Source organism: Varroa jacobsoni, unplaced genomic scaffold (genome assembly GCF_002532875.2).
Source record: "Varroa jacobsoni isolate VJ856 unplaced genomic scaffold, vjacob_1.0 scaffold_1237, whole genome shotgun sequence".
NCBI classification, from domain to species: Eukaryota; Metazoa; Arthropoda; class Arachnida; order Mesostigmata; family Varroidae; genus Varroa; species Varroa jacobsoni.
The window spans coordinates 256,048-276,516 of NW_019214139.1; the positions used below are offsets into that span (position 1 = coordinate 256,048).

Sequence of the window (20,469 nt, forward strand, 5' to 3'; positions counted from 1 at the left end):
TGTCTGTAATAGATTTAGACGAAGTCGAAGTTCGTTCTCGACGTCGCCGCCGCAAATTGTCGACAAACAGAAAAGATGACAAAGCAGTCATGGAAAAAGCAAGACATTTTGTTGCTATGCTGTTGCTGTTCTTGACTATCAATCAGGAAGCTGGGTTTTTGTTACAAGCCGTGTAACACCACAGTTAATTCGTTTTTCTTCGTTGTGTATTTGTTTTCTCGTTATGTAGTTATATGAAGGGTTGGCTAAGCCTCTTCCGGCCGTTCCTGCCGCACTGACAGGGGCAGACTATAATCAGTAGCTGCAGCAATTGGCTCAACAACTTTAGTCTGCTGCGTATTTTCGCTGTTTACCTGTCTGCTCGAAGCGTGTACCCCTTCTTTTTTGTCAAATCACATTGCTCCTGGGCTTGAATCCCACTGGCATTGCTGCTGCTAATATATACACCATACGTATCAGCTCTACTATCGGTAACAGTAGACTACTACGGAACTGTCTGATGGGGTGGTTATGCACGATGGAACAGCCGCAATCAACTAGTGTATCCTGCGTTCTCTTTTTTCGTACTTTAGCGCATAGATGTATAGTAATAATAATAATGCTATAATGAGTTCTATTGGCTTAGTCTTTTTATCATGTGGACGATCGTGGGCCGTTCTGTTTTATCTACGATCAACGCTGCAACTGGTACCGCCTTTGCTCCTGTGTTACAGTTGGGCCACCTTCTCCCTGCTGGTCTGTATTCTTAATACACAAACCTAACCGTCCATCGGAGATGCACGTGGATTGGCGTGTAAGGCCGCGTACACATACATGATCGTACCCTCATATGTGAATCGGTCGCCCCCTTATCCGTCTGTCTGGCCCTTTGTTCTTCACTTAGTTATTGAATCCGTCAAGTGGTTTGCCAGTATTATCCAGTTGCATTCTTGTTACTTCATTGTCGTTTTAACGGTGGCGGCGGCATGGGGTTGCTAACAGCAAGCAGAGTTGAAACGCATCCAAGTTGCTCTGCGCAAACAACACTGACTACACCAGCCACAGTAGCAAGGAAAATTCGAAAGTTAAGCACCCCATTATTTCACACCCCATCTATGAATGTGAGTGTGTGTGTGCGTGTACACGTGTCAGTCACTAGCGCACTCACTCAGACATAGTTCGCCTCTCAATCCATGCTACGTTGTACACGGAAATACGTTAGCATAATATTAAATTGTACGGTGCCACAGGGACTGGACGAAATAGGTTATATTGGCCTGTATTCGGTGGCGCCTGACGTGAAACTCGAAGCAATTAGGTCGGTCTCCATTAGGTCAAGCCGTGGTTGCCTTCTTCACTAGCCTGTCTGCTGTACATCCTGCTACTGTTGCGCACGCATCGCCCTGATACCGTACAGTGTCATTCTTTTCGAATGGTAAGGGAATCCGGGGGAGTAGAACGATGGGGTTAAAGCTAAAGGTACCTGCTTTTCTCGTGTCGTTACTGCTGCTGATATAAATTATAGCAACAATAACTTGCACGTAAAAATTGTTTAGTGCTTCTATGTAGCACCGACCGTAATGGATAGCTGCCCGGCCCATTGAACTGTGGCTCGTCTAATCTGGTGTCGTCAGTTTCAGCTGCTGACATTGTCAACCCAAGTCATAACAGTTATCTTAATAACGTAGAGAAGTAGCAAGAACAATCATAGATCATAGTAATAGTAATAATCGTAGTTGTACCTCCCCGTTCCATTCGTTCGGTTGTCTGATTCATCACTTGATTCATTTATCACGCATCGTTGTCATTTATCATAGCCGACCACAGCCCCATTGTTGATCACAACAGTTGTCGCTCTTGACGCTTTTGCCGATGATAAATATCATTTCGTACACTTACTCACCATACGTCACCGATTCACTACACCCAGTGATCTGGCAAAGACTATTTTTGCTGGCATTATTACTGTAACATTTATTGTTTACACACGAAAGTGGGTCAGAGCGGGGTGTAGAATTTTCTTTTTGTTTTGACCTGCGATGTTAGGTCTACAGCGGGTCGAAGCTGACACTGGTAGGCATCTGCTGTTGCTGGGCGCCGTGTAGCAGCCTAAATTTATCGAGCGGCTATTTCGACTAATACTGAATTTTGGCGCTGATGATCGTGGCGATGTCGACGATGTTGTTGACGACTATTTCATGCTGCCTCCATCTGCCAGCAGTTCAACAACGTTAGCCTATCTGTTAATCGGATTGACTGCCTTCAGTCGAATCGCTTGTTTTCTTCAGCCTGCCAAGGTGTGTGGGCGGGCATTGACGTGTCAACTCACTAGCAGAATCAGCAGGAGCTGGTATGCGTTGTAGGATTGCGCGTAGAAGAAATTAATGCGGATGGATGCTACAAAGCCGCAGAAGAAGCAATCAACGGGCTGAGTGATTCTCGTCACATCCTGGCGCTGGTTGGCGGCAACAGTACTGTTCCAACGGCCGTGGAGTCACTCATGACTTAGAATTAAGTCATACTCTCACCCATCCAGCCACACGATGACTATTCGCCCTAACTGGTTTATGGCTTTTTGATTCAGTTATTGCTGTTGTTGCAGTGAAGGGGGTGAGAACCTTATTTCCAAGAGGCTTACTAGAACCTGAAATGTTTCTAGATAAGTAGATGAATCATCTGGCTGGCTGCTAATGTGGATATGGTGTCTGAAGCCGCGCTGTTGCGTAATAGTAGCCCTTTGACTGGGATAGTCGTTTCTTGCCCTGTTGGTAATGCCAATGGCTTTGAGGATTCTTGTGCCGGTTCTGTTTGATAACTGCGCCTCAGTCGGCATCAGCACCGCAGAACCAATTAGCGCTGTCATAGGTTGGACACGTGTCTGTTCAGCCGCCTGTTTGACTGCTCTGTGATCGGTTGGGCTGTCATTCCTATGGTTGTTTTCTGCGGCTTCTTGTATTGCAGCAAAAGCAGAAAAGCCTTCACGGGACTTATTGATTCCATATGCTAATCGCATACGATGTACACTCACGGGCGATCTGATCTAGTCCCAACTAGACACCCAAACAAGTCATGCTTTTTTTCGCCTTGACTACTCTGTGGCTTTTTAGAACCGTGATGTCGATCTTCTATATGTGACAGTATGAGTTTATGGATATTCTGCGCTGCCCGTTGGTAGATGGTTCGGACCGAGTTGCCTTCTCCTGTTCACTCGCCTATCTACTGCGAAAGAAGAAATGCTGCTGCTATCGCTGTTCGGTGACTTCTGTAAGCAAGGCTACCTTTGCTATTGCTACCCTCACGTTTTTTCGTATGAATTTCAGCTTTCCTGATCATTGGGGACCTATTCATGTCCTCTATTTTTTAGAAAGGGACAGAAACGCAGCAGAGGTAGGAGGGTGACTGCTGTACCGCTCTTTCTCGTTTGGTCCCTTCATGACGGCTGACGTGGCGTAACGATGCGCGTCCTTAACGTGTAAGGCGTTCATTGTTTTCTGTGCTCCTTCGAGGGCACTTCTGCGCTATTGGTATTTCCTTTGTATACTGTAGAACAAGCTACAGGTCAGAGACTGACGATCAATCGGGCGAAAAAATCGGGAATAGCTTTTTTATCTTCGTGTAGCGCACGTGCTGTGCCCTCTAGACTGCCGTATACTGTGTGCTGTACTGTAACGAACATGAAAGGAAAATGCCTGCCTCGTCGGTGATCGTGACTTCAATGGAGCCCCCACGCCCTTCCAGGACTCTGTCTGTTTCCCAGTTTGTTAGTTTTTCGCCGACCAAACTCGGGCGAACCCAATCAGTCCAACCTAACGGTCATTCGGCTTCCCAGCTTCCCCTGACAGTTCCTTGGCGGCAAAATACCCAGATGTCCTGATCTGCTAGTTTGGCCTGACCTGACCAGACCCGATTACCTCTACTGCGACCGCTGCGAATGCCGGAGCTATCGCATCGCTCCGTGCTGCATAGTGATGTGCTGCTCGTATGAACACTGGCGTAACTTCCCAGAAAGGGAGTTGCGTGGGAAGTTAGGCGAATTCTACCGGGAGCTGGTGATGTGATCACATGCCTCCAGTGTTGACGTAGCTGTTGTAGTCACTCCCTGGTTTTCTTGACTTTTATAGAGCGAACAGAATTGAGTCAGGCGTAATCGGGGTGAGGTATCCAAGATTCAGCGGAATCAGCAGCTACTCTACTGTCGTTAGAAGGGGGTTGACAGAGCTGCTGATGCTCCCGGTACTGCACGAGATTGAGGACAAGAAAAAGGAAGAGGAAAAAGAGCTCTACCACCTCTATAACCATATGGAAGCGTTGTAGAAACTTTCATGAACAAGAGTGGCAGTTGCAATACCAGGAATTGCTGCGGTAGCGCTTAAAGCTAAAGTTGGGAAAAGGTAGGCTGATACAAAGGGCGGGTGAAACGAGTTAAAATTAAATTAAAATCAGGTGGCCTCTAAACATGGGGACAGAAGAGAGGGGAGATCAGGCTGGGCAACAAATAAAGCTCGTTGAATTTTTCAATGTGCGCATCGTCTGCTGACTCAAGACGATACAATAATGATTTCCTGGCGAAATGCTTGCGTTATCGTTTCCACCTGACGCATTCGTGGCGAAACAGAAAGGAAGCTTGCTTGGGAAGGCAGTTTAAATAAGATGAAAACATAAGATTTTCGAAAAATTGGCACTTTTGACAAGTGTTGTACTGTATTCAAGCTTTTGCGATATATGTCATTTAGCTAATTTTCAGCCTAAGCAGAATCTTTCAGGTAAACTATTGCATGTAGCATCATGTTTCAATCTTTGCGTGATTACACTGGGTACAAATCAGTTCGCAAGTATTTCACATTGGTAACGGTGATCGACCATGTGGATACTGGTTAATCCGTGCGCTGAGGTGGTTCAAATTTGCCTAATTGTGACATTAGTCACAATTGTACGTTCGGCAGAGCAAGTTACTCCATTTGATACCCTGGTGAGCTGATTAGATTGGCAAGGTTGCGACTCAATGTATATTCTAAGTGCAATTACCAGTTGTGTAGTCATGGAATTTTGGAGGCTTGACGTCTTCGCCTAGTTTTTTTTTTAATTTTCAATGCTACTGTTCGTATATCTTCTTATAATATCTTCGTTAGCCAATCGATCTGGTTTATCCTATTCGTGCTAGCGATGTTTACAACAACGGCGAGCCATGGCTGCGTTCCTTCTTGGTTGTCACTGTTCAGACATTAAACTGCTTGTATCCACCGAAATAATGCTAGTCACCCGCCCGTTGCAAAGGCTTCACTGGCAGTCGTGCCCCTTGTCTTCTATGGCCACGGAATCTAAATATGGTCCCCACAGACGCAGCTTCCCTATAGTTTCGCCCACGCTTTCGTCCATAAAGGACGATAATACCAGCTATCATGGATTGCTCGTGCACACACCATGCCACATCTTGCCTTTTCCTCCATGAAGAGAAGAAAGCTAAAGAGAGGCCCCTACATAGATTGATACGGTCTCTAACTGAATGTGAGTAAGGTACCGGGACGTAGCGTAGGGTAAGTAACATGACGTCGTGCACACAGTGACACGTTTGTGGCCAACGGTTCCACTACGGACAGCAGCAAATGAGCTTTCGTCGGTATTGTCACTGCTGCCAGTAGAACAGCATGGTACAGTGAAGCAACACAATCCACCAACGCCATAATGAAGTCGTGTTACTGTTCAACAAATAATAATTTATCTAACTTAGAGCACAATAGCTAAGGCTTTTGATATCCGTTTAGGTTTTCTTGATGACAAGATCTACCTTAATCTTCTGATGAAACGGCAGCGTATAGCATGTACATTTGACGAATTCCAAGCTTCGATGATATTAACTGATGTGGTGAAAAGTGACATTACTATCCCGAACAGATGTTATAAGTGAGTATACGTACCCATCAGGGGCGCACTTTATTATATTGGTTAATTATCAATATGTGCTGAACGAATCTATGATAAAAGCCTGGTTGGTAAGGTTGTGAGGGGATGATTAGTAGGTATGCATGTAATATTCATTAATATATTATAGCAAAATCAGTAGCCTTCATGGCTAACAATTAGAGTACAACTGGAATGATCCGTCTTGTGGCTGAAACTCTAAATAGTTCTTTTTATTTTACTAAACGTCTTAAGGGATTGATGCCATCGTGGTCGTCGACGTCATCTTTACGTTGTTGCCTCTAATGATGCAAGAGTTTGTTCTTCCTCATACCTTCTCAACTCTTCATAGACTTCTTCCATAAAAGTCGACTTTTCGAGAGGGTAACTACGACCTTATAGTTTTTATCGTGCAGTCCTCGTTGTTCAACGGCTTCTGCTCGAGAGACCTTTAATCGTCTTTCACGTTCGTTCCTCATTTCCAGCTTCTTTCCAAACAATAGTCCCCCAGCAGCAGCACAAGTCATAATTTTTAGATCCCTGCTGGTAAATATCAATCTTAACTATACCGGCGCTGCAACACCGAATTGCCAGGTTCGCATTAGTACGCAACGTACAATGTACACGATTGAATTGGTAAACAGGTGGAAAGAATTGGCTTCTGCTTATAGAGTAGATCGTTAATTTTGACCTGTAGACTTTCGCGGTGCCGGTTAAAGCTGGCTTTGGGCTTAGGCCAAAGAGACGTCGAACACACTCGCTTGTATAAAAAAAAAGCCGGTATACTTTCTGCATATAACTATGCTGTTCTATGGTAGACCGAACACTGCCAAACCGAAATCTCTCGCTCTGCTACTTGGCGAGCGTCGTTTTTTCTTTGAATCATTGCTTGTCAGTTACTGACGGATATGGGTACTAGGCTGCAGTTGCATTATTTCGCAGGTCCTTGACGCTACGTGTCTAGATAGACTTGGTGGAATTTGACCTACAACTGAGGCGCGAAAAGTGGCCAAGCTTACTGCATTATATATTGAGGCAGCTACCACAGTTATTGTTGTCTATTGACTTATTACCATGCGATTTTCCAGACGGTCGTTTATTTCCGCAATGTTTTTAGCCGGCCAGTTCACTTAGTAGCAAATAAACGGCAAATGAACAAGTCAACAGTCGGCAAAAACGATCGATTCTAGGCAATGCAGAATTCCGCAGTAACGGTGGAATTAGCACTGCAATCTATTTCTTCTTCATACTTACCTTCCCCATGTTACGCGGACGGAATCAGGGCAAGTATAAAAAGAGAATGGAAAAAGAGAGAAAAAGAGAAGGAGCAAGCAGAATAAATCAAAAAGCTAGAACATCCTACTTCTGGTGAATTTATTCTGTTGTATATTATAATATTGCGAATCTTCTTCTGTTTCAATCTACCGTCTAGAAACGCAGGACAAAACAAAACAACTCCGTCAAGCAGCTCGTTTTTGACAGAACACGCAGATGCTGCGAGTCATATACGTGCGCTCTGTTGCAGTGACTCGCAAATACTAAGCAATTTTGCGGTCGCGACCGGGAGTTGCTCATGCGTTATGTCAATCAATGCAACTTCACGGACTCCTCCTGTACCCAACACTCGGAAAAGTCTTTTTTTCCGGCGAAAAACTCTGCCACTCGTCAGACACCGTATGCCGTTATGCTTGTCTATTTCTCAATGGCATTTTTGTCGAATGGCTTGCTGACTGACTAACTGCATTACAGGCGATTGCAGGTATTAGACTGGATTCATTTGTCTTACGTAACCTTATCTGTCAACAGTCTGACCAGTACATGCGGCTCATTTTGTGTATCGAATATTGGTATCGGTTTGACTTCGAGCGGAAAATCCGATTGTAACAATAGACTGGGTAGACAAGACAAACCTCACCGGGCAGAATTGGGTGATGCTGTTGCTGCTAATGATGGTAGTTATAGGTGGCGAGTTTGACGACTGTACTAGCTGCTCCAGCGGTCGAGACATATATATGGTACGTCTGCAGCACGAGCACACGAAAAACGAGACGAGCTGCTCAATGAACAGGAAAACGAGGACAAAGATGGGAGAAACCAGCGTGAAGAATCGTCATTAGGCTGCAGATGGAATGGGCATTGGTTTTCAACGCCTTCTTCGAACCCTTCTAGCAAGCTTCTTTCGTTTTATAGCCCTACAGAACAGACGTATACACGTTCTTCCATAGACAGCCGCAGGTATAGCTACGGAATCACATGGCATCTTTTAGTTGTTCTTCTTGTCAGCATCCAGTAGACGTTGTCTGCGCACTCGCATTGGATTTTTCTGCGTGACTGGTTTCCTTCGTGACCAGACAATTTAGAGGGGGAAGATATGAACTTTCGTTAGACTTTAATACTGACTGTCGCTCATCACTCATGGCTTCTCTTCGGTTGACCGACCACCAACGTATTTTACGAACTGTTTTGCGCGGGCTTCGTGTGATAGGTCAGAGTTCTGCCGTCAGAGTCTGTGGGTCCGACTTTGTCGACTTTGGTCTCCTTCATGGCATCTTCTCTGTAGTCTGCGATTACCTTCACTTGGCGTCAGCCGTTAGTCGTATTTTCCCTCCTGCCTTTTCATACGCGTACGCGTCTCTCTCTACGTTGACCTGTCTCCGTCAACGCGTGTATGTACTTCCTTCTCTCAGTGTCTTTGTGTATCCGAGTCAATTTACTTCGCATGTACTCCTACATCTGTAAATATTCGATGTATTTACATACAACCACATGTTATGAGTGCGCCGCAAAGCTGCTGCTGATCCTGCTGTCTCAACTTTTGTATCCATTTGCCATTCGTGTCGTCGCTTTGTTAGTTGTGGCGCGCTCATTTGAAATCCAGCGTAAAGGGAAACGATCCAGGGCAACACTTCACCCATCGGTCGATCGCGTAATTCGCCCGTTTTTTTAACTCTGCTGCGCATATTGAAGCGATGCGGTTATAGGATGTCTACGTTTTTCGTCCAGTACTGCAACATCAGACCTTACAACATCCTTCAGAAGTAAGCCGTCAACTCGATGACCGCGCATCGCTTCAGCTACTGGGGTCCCGACGACGAAACAACACCTGCAGCAGCTAGCAGTAGCAATCTTCAAGCGGGGTTGCATTCGCCAGTTAGCATTTTATAGGTTTCACTGAAGGCCGGTTGACTGACTTAGTGACTGTTTTCGAATAGATGTATGGGTATTGCGGCGGGCACAAACGGTGCTGGTCTCAACCAAAGCGAGGGCTTTACATAGACCGACTCAGTACACTGAACAAAGTGGCTACGCCATTGCCATCCCAGTACCACCATTATAGCGTACCATCCATGGCAGAACAGAGTGAGTGAGTTAGCTGGGACCAGCTGGCTTCCTGGTGGGATGGATGGTTGACTGGGTAGAGTGGACCTGTCGTGGATGGCATTTAGATGAGGAGGTAATGCTGCCCGGGGTGTGGTCCTGCAGTTGGCATTGAGGCAACTGTTGCCGGCTCTTCCATCGTGGTCGCTCTGGTCGTTCCAACCGCTGCCTATTTCACAAGAGTTAGACGCCACCATCAATAGCATACTGAGTAGCCAACGTACTGAGTCTTCGTTGCGCGTGTAGGTGTGTGTCTGTATGGCCAGACAGTTTGGACAGTAGGACAAGGCATACGATCACTTTGGCGGAGTCTACTGCCTGTTCACAAACCCATCATAACGGGATAGCGGGAAACCCAGGGATTCTCGGCGGCTTGTGCTAGTCGCCCCGCCCGTCGATCTGACTGTGGCCAGCGTTCGAGCCTCCAGGTAGTGCTGGCAACGCGGAGTAGAATTACATTAAATCGCGCCAAGTCAGCCCCACCCACGGAGACAGGCGGGCAGCACAACCATCGCGTTCAACATAGACTACTAGTCATTTCCATATAGCAGATTCCCTTTCGGCGTAGACACATACACACGGGCACAGGCAGGTACACGAACAAAGAAACAGGCACACGGGCCTTCGGCGATTCCACACAGACAGGCAACAACAGAACGTCACACACACACAGACACTCATATGGAGAAATGGTCACAGCCTCATCATTTGTATCCTCGTCCGTCGGCCACGACAGGCGGGTACAGTTGAGCGAGCTCGGCATGCTGCTACTACTGCTGGTGTAGCCAGCGGAATTCTGCTGCTGTTTACTCAGAAAAGCCCCTCCCTTAGTTTTCCGACTGTCACCAGTATGAGCTAGAAGGGCCAGCGCCAAGAAGACTGAGATGGCTCTTTTCAACTCATTCTGGGCCTGTTATATGGGTTGCTGTGGGTCTTGGCACCGTTGGAGGACGCGTAGCTGACATTGCGAAAAAATCAATATGGATAAAAAAGCTAAAAAGGAGACTACAAATAAGCAGAGGGAAAAGAAGAATGAAACCAGCATGGGGCGAATAGGCCAGGAGTTGATTTACCCCGATGCTTCGCCGCTCACTGGTCCAGACGATCCTAACAAGTCGCCTTTGTCGGAAGAACAATAGCGTAGAAGGCGTTGTCGTAGTTGGATTGGTGACGAAATTTGAAAGATGCTTTGACCATGATCAGGATTAATGATGGATACCATGGTTCGCGTAATCACAGCGACGGAAGGGTTCGATCGATGCCACAGCCCAGCAGCCCACGTCAGGCCACAGCTAAAGGCCGTTGCTATTGGGCTAAACTCGCTTGTATACTGGTCTGCTATATGACGGCTTAGCGTAAAACAATATGATTCATTCAGGCTAACTACGCAGACTTGTTTTTGAAGTCACGGCCATCGACACACTAACTTCAACCACGACTAAGACTCGACCGTTATGAGATACGAACGTCATCCACAAATAGACTAAGCTAACAGGCCAGAGAAAACTATTCTTTATTCAGTTCTTGTGTCAAGTGAGTTCGTACGTCAAGACAATTTTATAGTATAGAGAGGTTACATAAAACCCCCATTGCCGAGCTTCCTCTTTGTGCGGCACTTTAACTCGTGATCCCCCGTGAATCAATCGAGAAAGACAAAATTGCATTCCACTACAGAAACGAGTTCAGACTATAATAGCGATTGTTTTATAAACAAACTGGATAGCACGTTAAAAAGAAGCAAAACAATTGATTATAGCATAAACAGTACGTCTTATTCTATGTTACTTGTAACGCTTCGAAACCATTTGGCGAACAATTCTCGGAAAAATGCGAAGACTAGATGCACCCTTTCTCACAAACGGGCACAGCCGCTGAAAAAAAAGTCAAATTCATTACATCTCGATTACGTACACAAATTCCTGGGCTGTGTATGCAGTACTGCGGCTTATGTTGAGCGTATTATCAATATTAGAATACAATTTTTATCGGTCTCGGTGCCAGCCACAGAGCAAGCATCCCTATTTTGCGTCGAGGTCCATTTCTGGTGGTTTTATGATGGGTGACCTGAGTCACCGGCAGCAACAATAGGACCAAATGCAGAATGTGAAGGCCACAATGTGTAAAGCGATTTTTGTGTATTATCGTATCCTGCATTCCTTGACCCCATCAAATGCCTCATCGACTTGAATCACTGCAGACTCGCTAGTTGAAAGATGACTTCTGCGAAGTTCCCAATAGCCTTTTCATAACTCAATGAACTTAGGTTTTTAGCCACAGACTTTTAGAGACAACAGACCTTTAGACACTTTAACAGCCAGCGTTACCCAGTGGTCACCGACACACGTAGCTTTTTTCATTTCTGACAAATTCGTATGTTTATGATACTGTATAGATTGTTCTGTTTAGTGATAGGTATTGAAAAGGTATTCCTATAATAATCTACTTAGAAATTTCCTTTCTAACAATGCACGATACCAACTGTGTGTACTTACCTGCGCTTAATCAAATTAATTTACCCTGTATATTAATTGCACGTTGCACGTCGCCTTACGAGACTGATTGGCGTCAACAATTCTACGTTAATGTCTGTAATGCGGACCGCTCGAGTGCCAAGCCAATGCAGGGAACCCACCGTAGCGTGCTCGCCATGAACCTGCTGACTGCCTCGAACGGAGCAAAAGTGGCAGACATTAGTAGCGTCTTAGACGGCTGACTGCAACGGCTCAGATAACGTCAGTTAATCCAAACCCAGAAACCTGATTGAAGCGACTTCGATGTAGGTCGAATTACCACATTTTATTAAGTCGTGCTATTAATGGCATCAATCTACTGTAACTCTGGTAAAGCAGATGTCTGGGAAACAGGTATCGAAAAAGGTATAATCGTCATGCATATGGATGTTCTATGAGTACATAAACAACTTCTGGCGAATACTGTTGGGGACGTTGTTTACCTATTTAGCATATATTCGTTAAGCTAGAAAAAAACAAGCGTCATGTCTAGCGCTGTACAGGAATTGGTGACATTTGCCGGTCCGCTGTAGACATTCTGTATACGTTCCATAATGGTAGCTCGTATATTTAATGCAAGATGTTTACTGACTAGTTTAAACAGAAGCATTTCTGCTATCATGTTTGACAAAATGTGATATTTCTCTATTTGTCGGCCAAACTTTATCCTTAAAAAAGTTACTTCACTGTCAGATGCCTCGTTTAACGCAGCAACATGTACGATTCGACTTAATACACTCGTGCAAACGACAGCTATTAACACCTCTGTATAACCATTCAGATAAGAAAAGCACGTCGAACAGGAAGCCTCATGTGCCTGACGCTTTGTTGAACGCTTATTGTCCTTCGATATCGGAGCTGTAGAATTTCAGTGGATTTCGCGCGGTTGAACAAATCGTTAGACCGGCCATCTCGTCGTCATTGAGTCTAGGCAGACTTCGAAAAAATTCGGGCCACTTACCAGCCCTCAGCTGCATGCAACATGAACCGTCATATCGACGATATACCTAAAAGTGCGTTTCTGGTGGACGCATATATGGGTTTTTGGCTAGCTTCTATACCGAAGCGATGGACAAACACCAAATGGCAATAATAGTATTTAAGGAAAATCGTAGGACGATTAATTATTCTCTCGTTATTAAGAATTTTTTGCATTATTGATTTGACCTCGGTGCGCAAGGCTATCGCACGACAGTTTTAAATCATTCTGTGGGTAAAGTTCACGGTGACGGTCAACCCCATTATTTAAATACCGCCTCTGGTGGAGAATGCCTGCATACGGATAATCGACAGGTGAGTACTTTATCTGCTTCGTGTGTAGGTCACACCAAAGCGGCTGATAAAAGTAGGTTCGTAGACAATAGACATATTTGGGTGTGTACAATTAAACCGGATCGAACCCTTTACAGAAACTGAGTAAGGTGTGCTAAAGGCACGAAACGTTTTTAGTGAGATATGACGCCAGCTAAAGATATTTTGCGGCTCTTGTGAAAATCGGGGCCGAATCTCCTAGACAACGATTCTAACGATAAAATAGAGTGCGAAGTGTGAAGTTCGTAACACTGCTAACTCGCACTCAGTGTGCCTATGCGCATATGTTAATTTAATTATTGAAGTGAGGTCTAGTCTGGGGGGCCACTTCCAGCTACTTGTACGTTAGGTACAGATTCTCGCAAATGTTAAGCACGTCAAACATGACATGCCCAGCAGCTGTGTGGAACGCGCGCTGATGAATGATTATGTCGAATCAAGCCAAAGTTGGCTGATGATATGACGCACTCTACCCTAGGCATTAGGGAACTCATTTTAACGAGGGGTTCACACGGAATGGATCGCAGTAAATGCCCGTTACAATAGCAGCCGTACATTCTGTAACGCACAAGCAGCATTTCATGTTTCTAGATGCTCATGCTGCGTAAAAATAGAATTCTGTAAAAGACATGCATAATTACATCACTTAGCGTATTGTATGCTGGACTATTCTAAATGACTCATTCTAAATATCCATTTCTAAAATGAGAACTACAAAGACCCACTCTTTGTCGCTGTCTACTATGAACGATATGCTTTAGGCGGATCAGCTGACCGAGGAGCAAATCGCCGAATTCAAGGAGGCTTTCAGCCTGTTCGATAAAGACGGTGATGGCACAATTACGACCAAGGAACTAGGGACCGTCATGCGGTCCCTCGGCCAGAACCCTACTGAGGCTGAGCTTCAAGACATGATCAACGAGGTCGACGCTGACGGTGAGTTCTCGAAGTACATTACACATTGAAATAATCACTTTTCCGTACATCAACTAATCAGAAACAGTTGGGTGTTAATAAGAACTAATTGCTTGGCGAACGATGTATTCAGATTTTGTATTAATCTAATAATAAATAATGTAAAGGTTGAGTGGGTAAGGCCTGTGTTCACTCAACTTGTATGTACTTCGCTTGTAATTTTTTTTCTCTACAAAATATTTAGCATCAAAAACGAATAAGCCTAAATGCGCATAATCTATTTTACTTATGAATTACTCTCACCAGTATGATTGCCACTGCTTCATAGTATTCTATCTTTGTATAGCACGATATCGGAATTTGCCCTCTCGGCTGTACTTTGTAAGTGTTTCTCGTTGTTTGACACGTTTAGAGCCATTCTTCAGCCGTACCCGGTGAAATAATAGCACGAGTTTTGAAAGAGCAGAGGATGCAAGCAGATATTTCCTTATTCATTCACTCTTCTCCACGATTTATGACGTGCTTCGCTCGCTGCCGGTGAACCGTAGTGCTTTTCCCACTAAGCGCCCATGCTTCATATGAAGCCCTGACGATTTTCAAAGCTACTACCAGTAGCTAGCAATGGTAGCAAACAACTCGCATATTCTCTATCCCTCATATTTTTCTTTCTAGCTATTCATAAACAGAACCAGCTATAGGTTTCGTCGTTGAGTCATAAAACGTCGGAAGTCGCGAGTTTCGTGTCCCCTATGGATCCGCGCCCACGTGATGTAGATCCGAACGCAGTTGTCTAGACAGAGAGTCCAGGGTAGTTCCGTCACTCCATTCAATAGCACCACCACCAACAACGACGGCACCTGGCTGCTCACTGCCACTCTCCAGTCTGTTTCCCCATAGTGGCCACCCCATAGCAGCTTGCCCCTATTTTAGTTCCTGAACGAATTTTTCTACGCCATACACTCCATAGAGCCCTCGCACTTCGTCGATCGGGCCTGGTTGCTGCTGTGCCTACTATGTGCGAGAGAGGTCTAGTGTAACCACACTTGACAGGCAATAATAGCCCGCTGCTTCTGAAGAAAGCTGCACTTAGAATGTAGGTGAAACATGGAAGGGGTCAGCGTCACGGAAGAGTACTAATGATAGAACAAACCCTTAAATGATTTTATATTTCCCCGTTTTTATCTGCCCGGATTAAACCACTGTATTTTTATAATATCAAACTCGTAATAGACATATGTCAGCTGGGTCGGTGAAGTTTGTAGGCAAGCAAATCACGAAACTCAAGGGCCGTAAATATTGAAGAGTTGCGAGATAGACAATGTTTACTCGCTTCAAAATAAGATTTTTGTCATAGTCAGGTGGAGGTTTGCTAGAGCTAGATGCGAAAATTGGATCATAGTATACACGTCGTTTAAAATTTGACAAAAAAATCAGAAAGAGAACGGATGAGGTAAAAAACATAACTGCAATGCAATACGTTTGAGCGTATTTTTTTGTCCATATGTGTAACTTTTGCCGTTATGTTAGATCCTAAAGATGAGTATGTCGGCCACTAAGACGTAGTATTTCGAGTTGCTTCATTTTACTTTTGCCACGACGATGCAATCCAGAATATTTATTTCGTATATGATGAGAACTCTATTATGAGTTATAATATTAACAATAGAGTTCTCACCATATACGAAATAAATATTTAAATAAATAATAAAGAAATAAATAGAAAAAAATATAAGAAATAAATAAAATACAATAAAAAAATCTTATACATCTGTCTTTAAAGTTGGATTAAAACAACCCTTGCTGGGTCGAAGATGAAGCACATTTAGGATCCGATTCTGAAACTACCAAGCAACTCATTAGTAGGTCTTTCAATTATGAAGTTCTCGTTATTTGAACCGCATTTATTCCGAATTATTTATTTGGTAGCTTTTTGCCTTCGATGAATGAGAAAAGAATATCGAACATGCCGTTGGCGTACCTATATTCAAAGCGTATATATATATATATATATATATACGTATATATCCCTTTTTCGACAATTCCACCTTTTTCGGAATTATTGACTCCCTGATACGAATGCGTTATACAGAATAATTCTATTTAAATCGACATGTTGACCCCTCCGTTTAAACTCTTCATCGCTATTTACAACAAGTAGCTTGCCCGTTACCAACGATCGCTGACTAAGGCTAGCCTCTTTGATACGAACTTATCGCTGTGAGATCCGAGCATGTTTTTCACGAACAGATGCGCCCGTCCTTCCTCAAAAAAAGCTTATTCATGAAGCACAGAAGACATAACGCTCGAAGGTCTAAACAGCTTTGTCGTGCTGCGAATGCTGAGTAGGAAAGCTTCGGTGATAAATAATGAGACACAATCTACAGGCGCTTGTGCAAATTTAAGACGCAACTGCTATTCAAGCAATAACATTAGGGGTCGTTTTATTGCAACACAGACCTTCCTAAACACACAGCCCCGAGTAACAAATAACAACTGATGCCGCACATTGTCTGCTGGCGAAGGTCGCTATCGGCCCTGACCGTTATACTAACACTTGTATTAATATTCGATGACCAGGATAGTTCCGAAATCTGGGTATTGAAAATATAGGTGACAGTATGGCAGCAGGATCGGACAGCTATTTACACGTTTGATGGCCGTAGTGTCTAATCGCGTCGCGATCAAGGGAAAATCAAACTCGTAACAGGCGCATTGTTCGACTAAACGGACAAGAAGAACGCAGAACTTGCTAAAGCTGTCCCGGCAGCGTTGTGTCACGCAGAACATAATGCTCCTAGTAAGGGATCACAATTGGGCAGGTACTATGCTAGGCGACGCGCTGCTGATTGAAGAATTTTCACATTTATCTTACTAAGGAACACAATTCCAAGGATCAGAAACTTCATTGAGGCGAGTTATCTGTATAGCTGCAATAACTGCATGAATTCTCTCTATTGATTTCGTCAGGGCTTTAAGCACACGAGGCTTTTTGTGACGAAACAGGAGAAAGTTAGTCACTGTCGTCAAACTGGTTAATTAGATTATTGGACAAGCTAACTAGCTCTAACGTAATTACACGATGTAAGTCTCTACCGCATTAGACTATGCTACGGTAAGGTTGCGAAACCTGAAACTCACTCACTTAATCGCCTGACGATTTTGCTTAGTCCCAAAGTTCTGAATGCCCCCGGTGTACCGCTAGTGTCATTTGAAGACATTCAGGTGTTGTAACTTTTTCGTTATTTAGAGCTTTTGCAGCGTTTGTTTTTCCATGAACGGTATCAACTCGACTGCTATACATTTTCTCTTTCCTGTATTTTTGCTGATGAACTTTTTTCAGTTAGCCAACGGTGGTCATGTTAATTTATTGAGTAACAACAATAATAATACTACAATGAGAAATGACTTGAAAGCCGTACGATAGCGTTCTTAACGTGCCGTTCGCTGACACTCCTGTATATCTACAGTCAACAGTATCACCAACAGATATTAACATTACTTGTCATGGTGGCTGGTTTAGTCTCGTACAGTGCAGCCTGATTAGAGCCAAACAGAAAGCTAAAATACTGCCTAAGAACGACGTTCATAGCAGAAGCAGGAGCGCAAATATGAAAGTTACTGGAAGATACTGATAACAACGCTAGCCGAATCGAGTGGTAACTGGTCGAAGTTAGTCGTAGTTAGCAGCGTGCTGGTTTGAGCTTATTGTCGTCATTTTGCCGGCTAACCTTCTATTCTTTCGCGTCCTTCACCTGCAGTTGCCACTGGCTCAACCAGCGCTGCTGAGTTGTCCTACTCTTCCTGACAAACAAACAATGAAGATAGTCTTCTTTTGCCTGTCCCTTCTTCTGACCTCTAGCCCCTATCCGTAAGGTCTTTCCCTTCATCGACTTCTTCTTCGTGCTAGTGCAGTCGCACGTCTTCTGCCAGTGGAGTCAGCCTGAATTCCGATACAGTTAGAACAGCAAGGGTGCCACGTAGAAGGGGCTAATAACTTTAAGCTATTTAACCTAAATGCGATGCGTCCTAACGGGTCTGTGAAGAAAAGGCCGGGCTCCATGGGCTGTACGTGGTGCTAATACTATTATGACTGCTGCTACAGTCTTCGGCTGGAATATGGCCATAGGAGGTGTGCAGCGGAGGGTGCTGGAAGTACAACTGCTGCTGGCGTAGCTCGTTTTTTTGCGGTATCAGGATCACGTGTACGTAATGGCTAAGCGTTAATTTAGGCGTGTAAAGCGCCCAACCGAGGTTCAACCCGTCCAGAATGGATGTCGGCAATATCTCGCTGGCTTGCTCTCTCCTACTGCAGAGGCTGCTGTCGTAATTGCTCTAGCTCGACGATGGTTGCTGATCTTCGTTCATGCGCACACCACAGAGTCCCCCGCACCATCGCGCCCAACCCAGTGAACACGTACTGTTGGTCCGCGTGCCAGAAGCTCTAAACGCAGAAGGTAGGTTGCCCCGGAGAGCAAACACCCCGTAGTGTATGAGCGAATGGGGCGCGCAGCTTTTACTTAAAGCAGCGCCAACAGTTTGTATCGCGTCGCGGTGTCTAGTCTTAGTAGCAATGGTAGTAGGGGTTCGTTCATTGATATACAACAGGAATCGCCACTTCCAGCGTCTGCAATGGCTAGTGAAGCTTCTAAACGGTCGCACAGCTAGTATTACATGTACGTATTGCGGTCTCCGTAGCGAGGAGAGCGGTGACAACTAAAGGCCTTACTTTTACTCTATCAACACACTTGCCTTCCCTCCGACGGTTTACCATATATGTGTATAATGCACAACTTTAACAACAGAAACAGCAGCTGGAGCAGAGTACTCCTTTGGGATTTGTAGCTTGCTGGGCTGCTTCGATAACTCTTTGCATGGCTATGACTGACCTTGCTGCTAAGCCTGAACCTGTAGCACCGTCCTGAAACGCCAGTTGGAACGGCACCCGCACGTATACAAGCACAAAAAGGGTCATCAAAGCGCAAGAAGAAAAGACACAAAGGGTTAGAGCATCCACTTTTACCTCTCGCAGCAGACCTTATCTCCCCCGTTGCCATCTTTGCTACGTCTGGTGCTAAGTCTGCCAGCACTGCGCACCCCGAAACAGTGTCTACTACCGACGTTCGTGCGCAATGTGTGGGGGAGGCGCTGCCGTCACTTTAATTTAACATTTTATCCCGATTTTGCTCGGCCGCGTACAGTGTAGGGAGCCAACACCGCGTTTGTCTGTGAGAACGATGTGAAGCAGACATGAGTCCGCATCACATCAACACCAATATAAAGTCACCAACAACACAAACTCGCCCCAGCTATGGTGACGTTCAAACTGCAACAGTAGCAGCAATCTAGTAGTTCAGCTGGCCAATTTATCAGCCGTTAGTCAACCTCAAGGCTAGACAGAGCCAGTCAACCGCGTAAACAGCTACCTATCCGACCCAGTCGTTACTTGCGCGTTAGGCATTTACAACACCCCAGCAATGGCCGCCGTCTGTTACTGCTGAAACGGCCACACTAAAGCAAAACGTCAGACCGGTTAGTGTGGTAATTTTTTAAAATAGGAGAACGAGTAAGAGGTGGAGTAGTAGAATTGTGGGAGAGTGCCATTCGTGAGTTTAAATTGCAGGATGGTGTTTTTCGTCCTGCTTTGCATGTCTGCTTTAATAACTTGGCTGGCTCGCTTACCTCTTTTGAAGCTCCTGGGCGTACATCTCTCAACCAGCCAGTCATTTCTTCCATAAACTATGATAATGCTAACGTAACAACTAACTCGCTGAAGAACTTTGTTTAGTTTGCTAGTCTTTTGGGGATTGCTGACAAAGGCTCTGGGAGACGTACAGCCATTGTAAGGCGCAAAGACGGTGCACGATAAAAACATGAAGGACCAAGACATAGTGGACAAGTAGATGACAAAACCCCAACGTTTTTGACGTCCGCGCTACCGTTTGGCGCCTCGGCTAAGGCGAACAAAACAGTGCAGAAAAGTAAGATAAAAACCAATTTCTGTAGAGGAAATAGCAGCAGCGGTTACAGTAGTAGTGACAAGAAGAAAAGGAACATAATTAGAAGAGCCCATTTACGCTTATTGGCCTAAGCAATGGATTGGTGGAGCTTGGTGACAGTTGAAGGTCGCAAAGGAACATACGCCCTTGAAAAGTAGGTACGTCCAGAAAGATCCTAGTATCGGTTGGAAAAGTGGGGAGCAGGGCTAAGTGTAGACCTCTGCCTTACGTTTTGCACGGGGTCCATGTAAAGGTACAAGATCGTTGGCGGCCTTTGTGGCCACCGTTGCTGTTACTGCAGTCACCTACCCGTTTGTCTAATGTTTGTTAATGGCATTCCCACTTACTCGGTGAGCTGACGGTAGCTGGTCCAACTGTGGGTGTTGAAAGCAATGTTTTGCGTGGTTGGTTCTCCTGCTTTTCTCGTTCGCCGGCTAGAGTCATAAATTAGTATATTTGGCTGAGTGATATAAAGTGCTGCT

General features: G+C 44.9%; 1 protein-coding gene across 5 annotated transcripts in view; it reads left to right on the forward strand.

Annotated features, from left to right (window-relative positions):
• Positions 1 to 20,469, forward strand: part of LOC111267897 (calmodulin) — a 42,676-nt gene that overhangs the window by 2,844 nt on the left and 19,363 nt on the right. The window contains exons 2-3 of one of the 5 annotated variants that reach the window (XM_086971492.1): positions 12,946 to 13,058; positions 13,838 to 14,012. In XM_086971492.1, the coding sequence (XP_086827618.1) occupies positions 13,943 to 14,012 (70 nt within the window). In that variant the 5' untranslated portion in view covers positions 12,946 to 13,058; positions 13,838 to 13,942. Of the gene's footprint in view, positions 1 to 5,862; positions 5,881 to 12,945; positions 13,059 to 13,828; positions 14,013 to 15,945; positions 18,446 to 20,469 lie in introns of those variants that run through there. The other 4 variants (XM_086971493.1, XM_022846468.2, XM_086971491.1 and 1 more) reach the window with 4 other exon arrangements.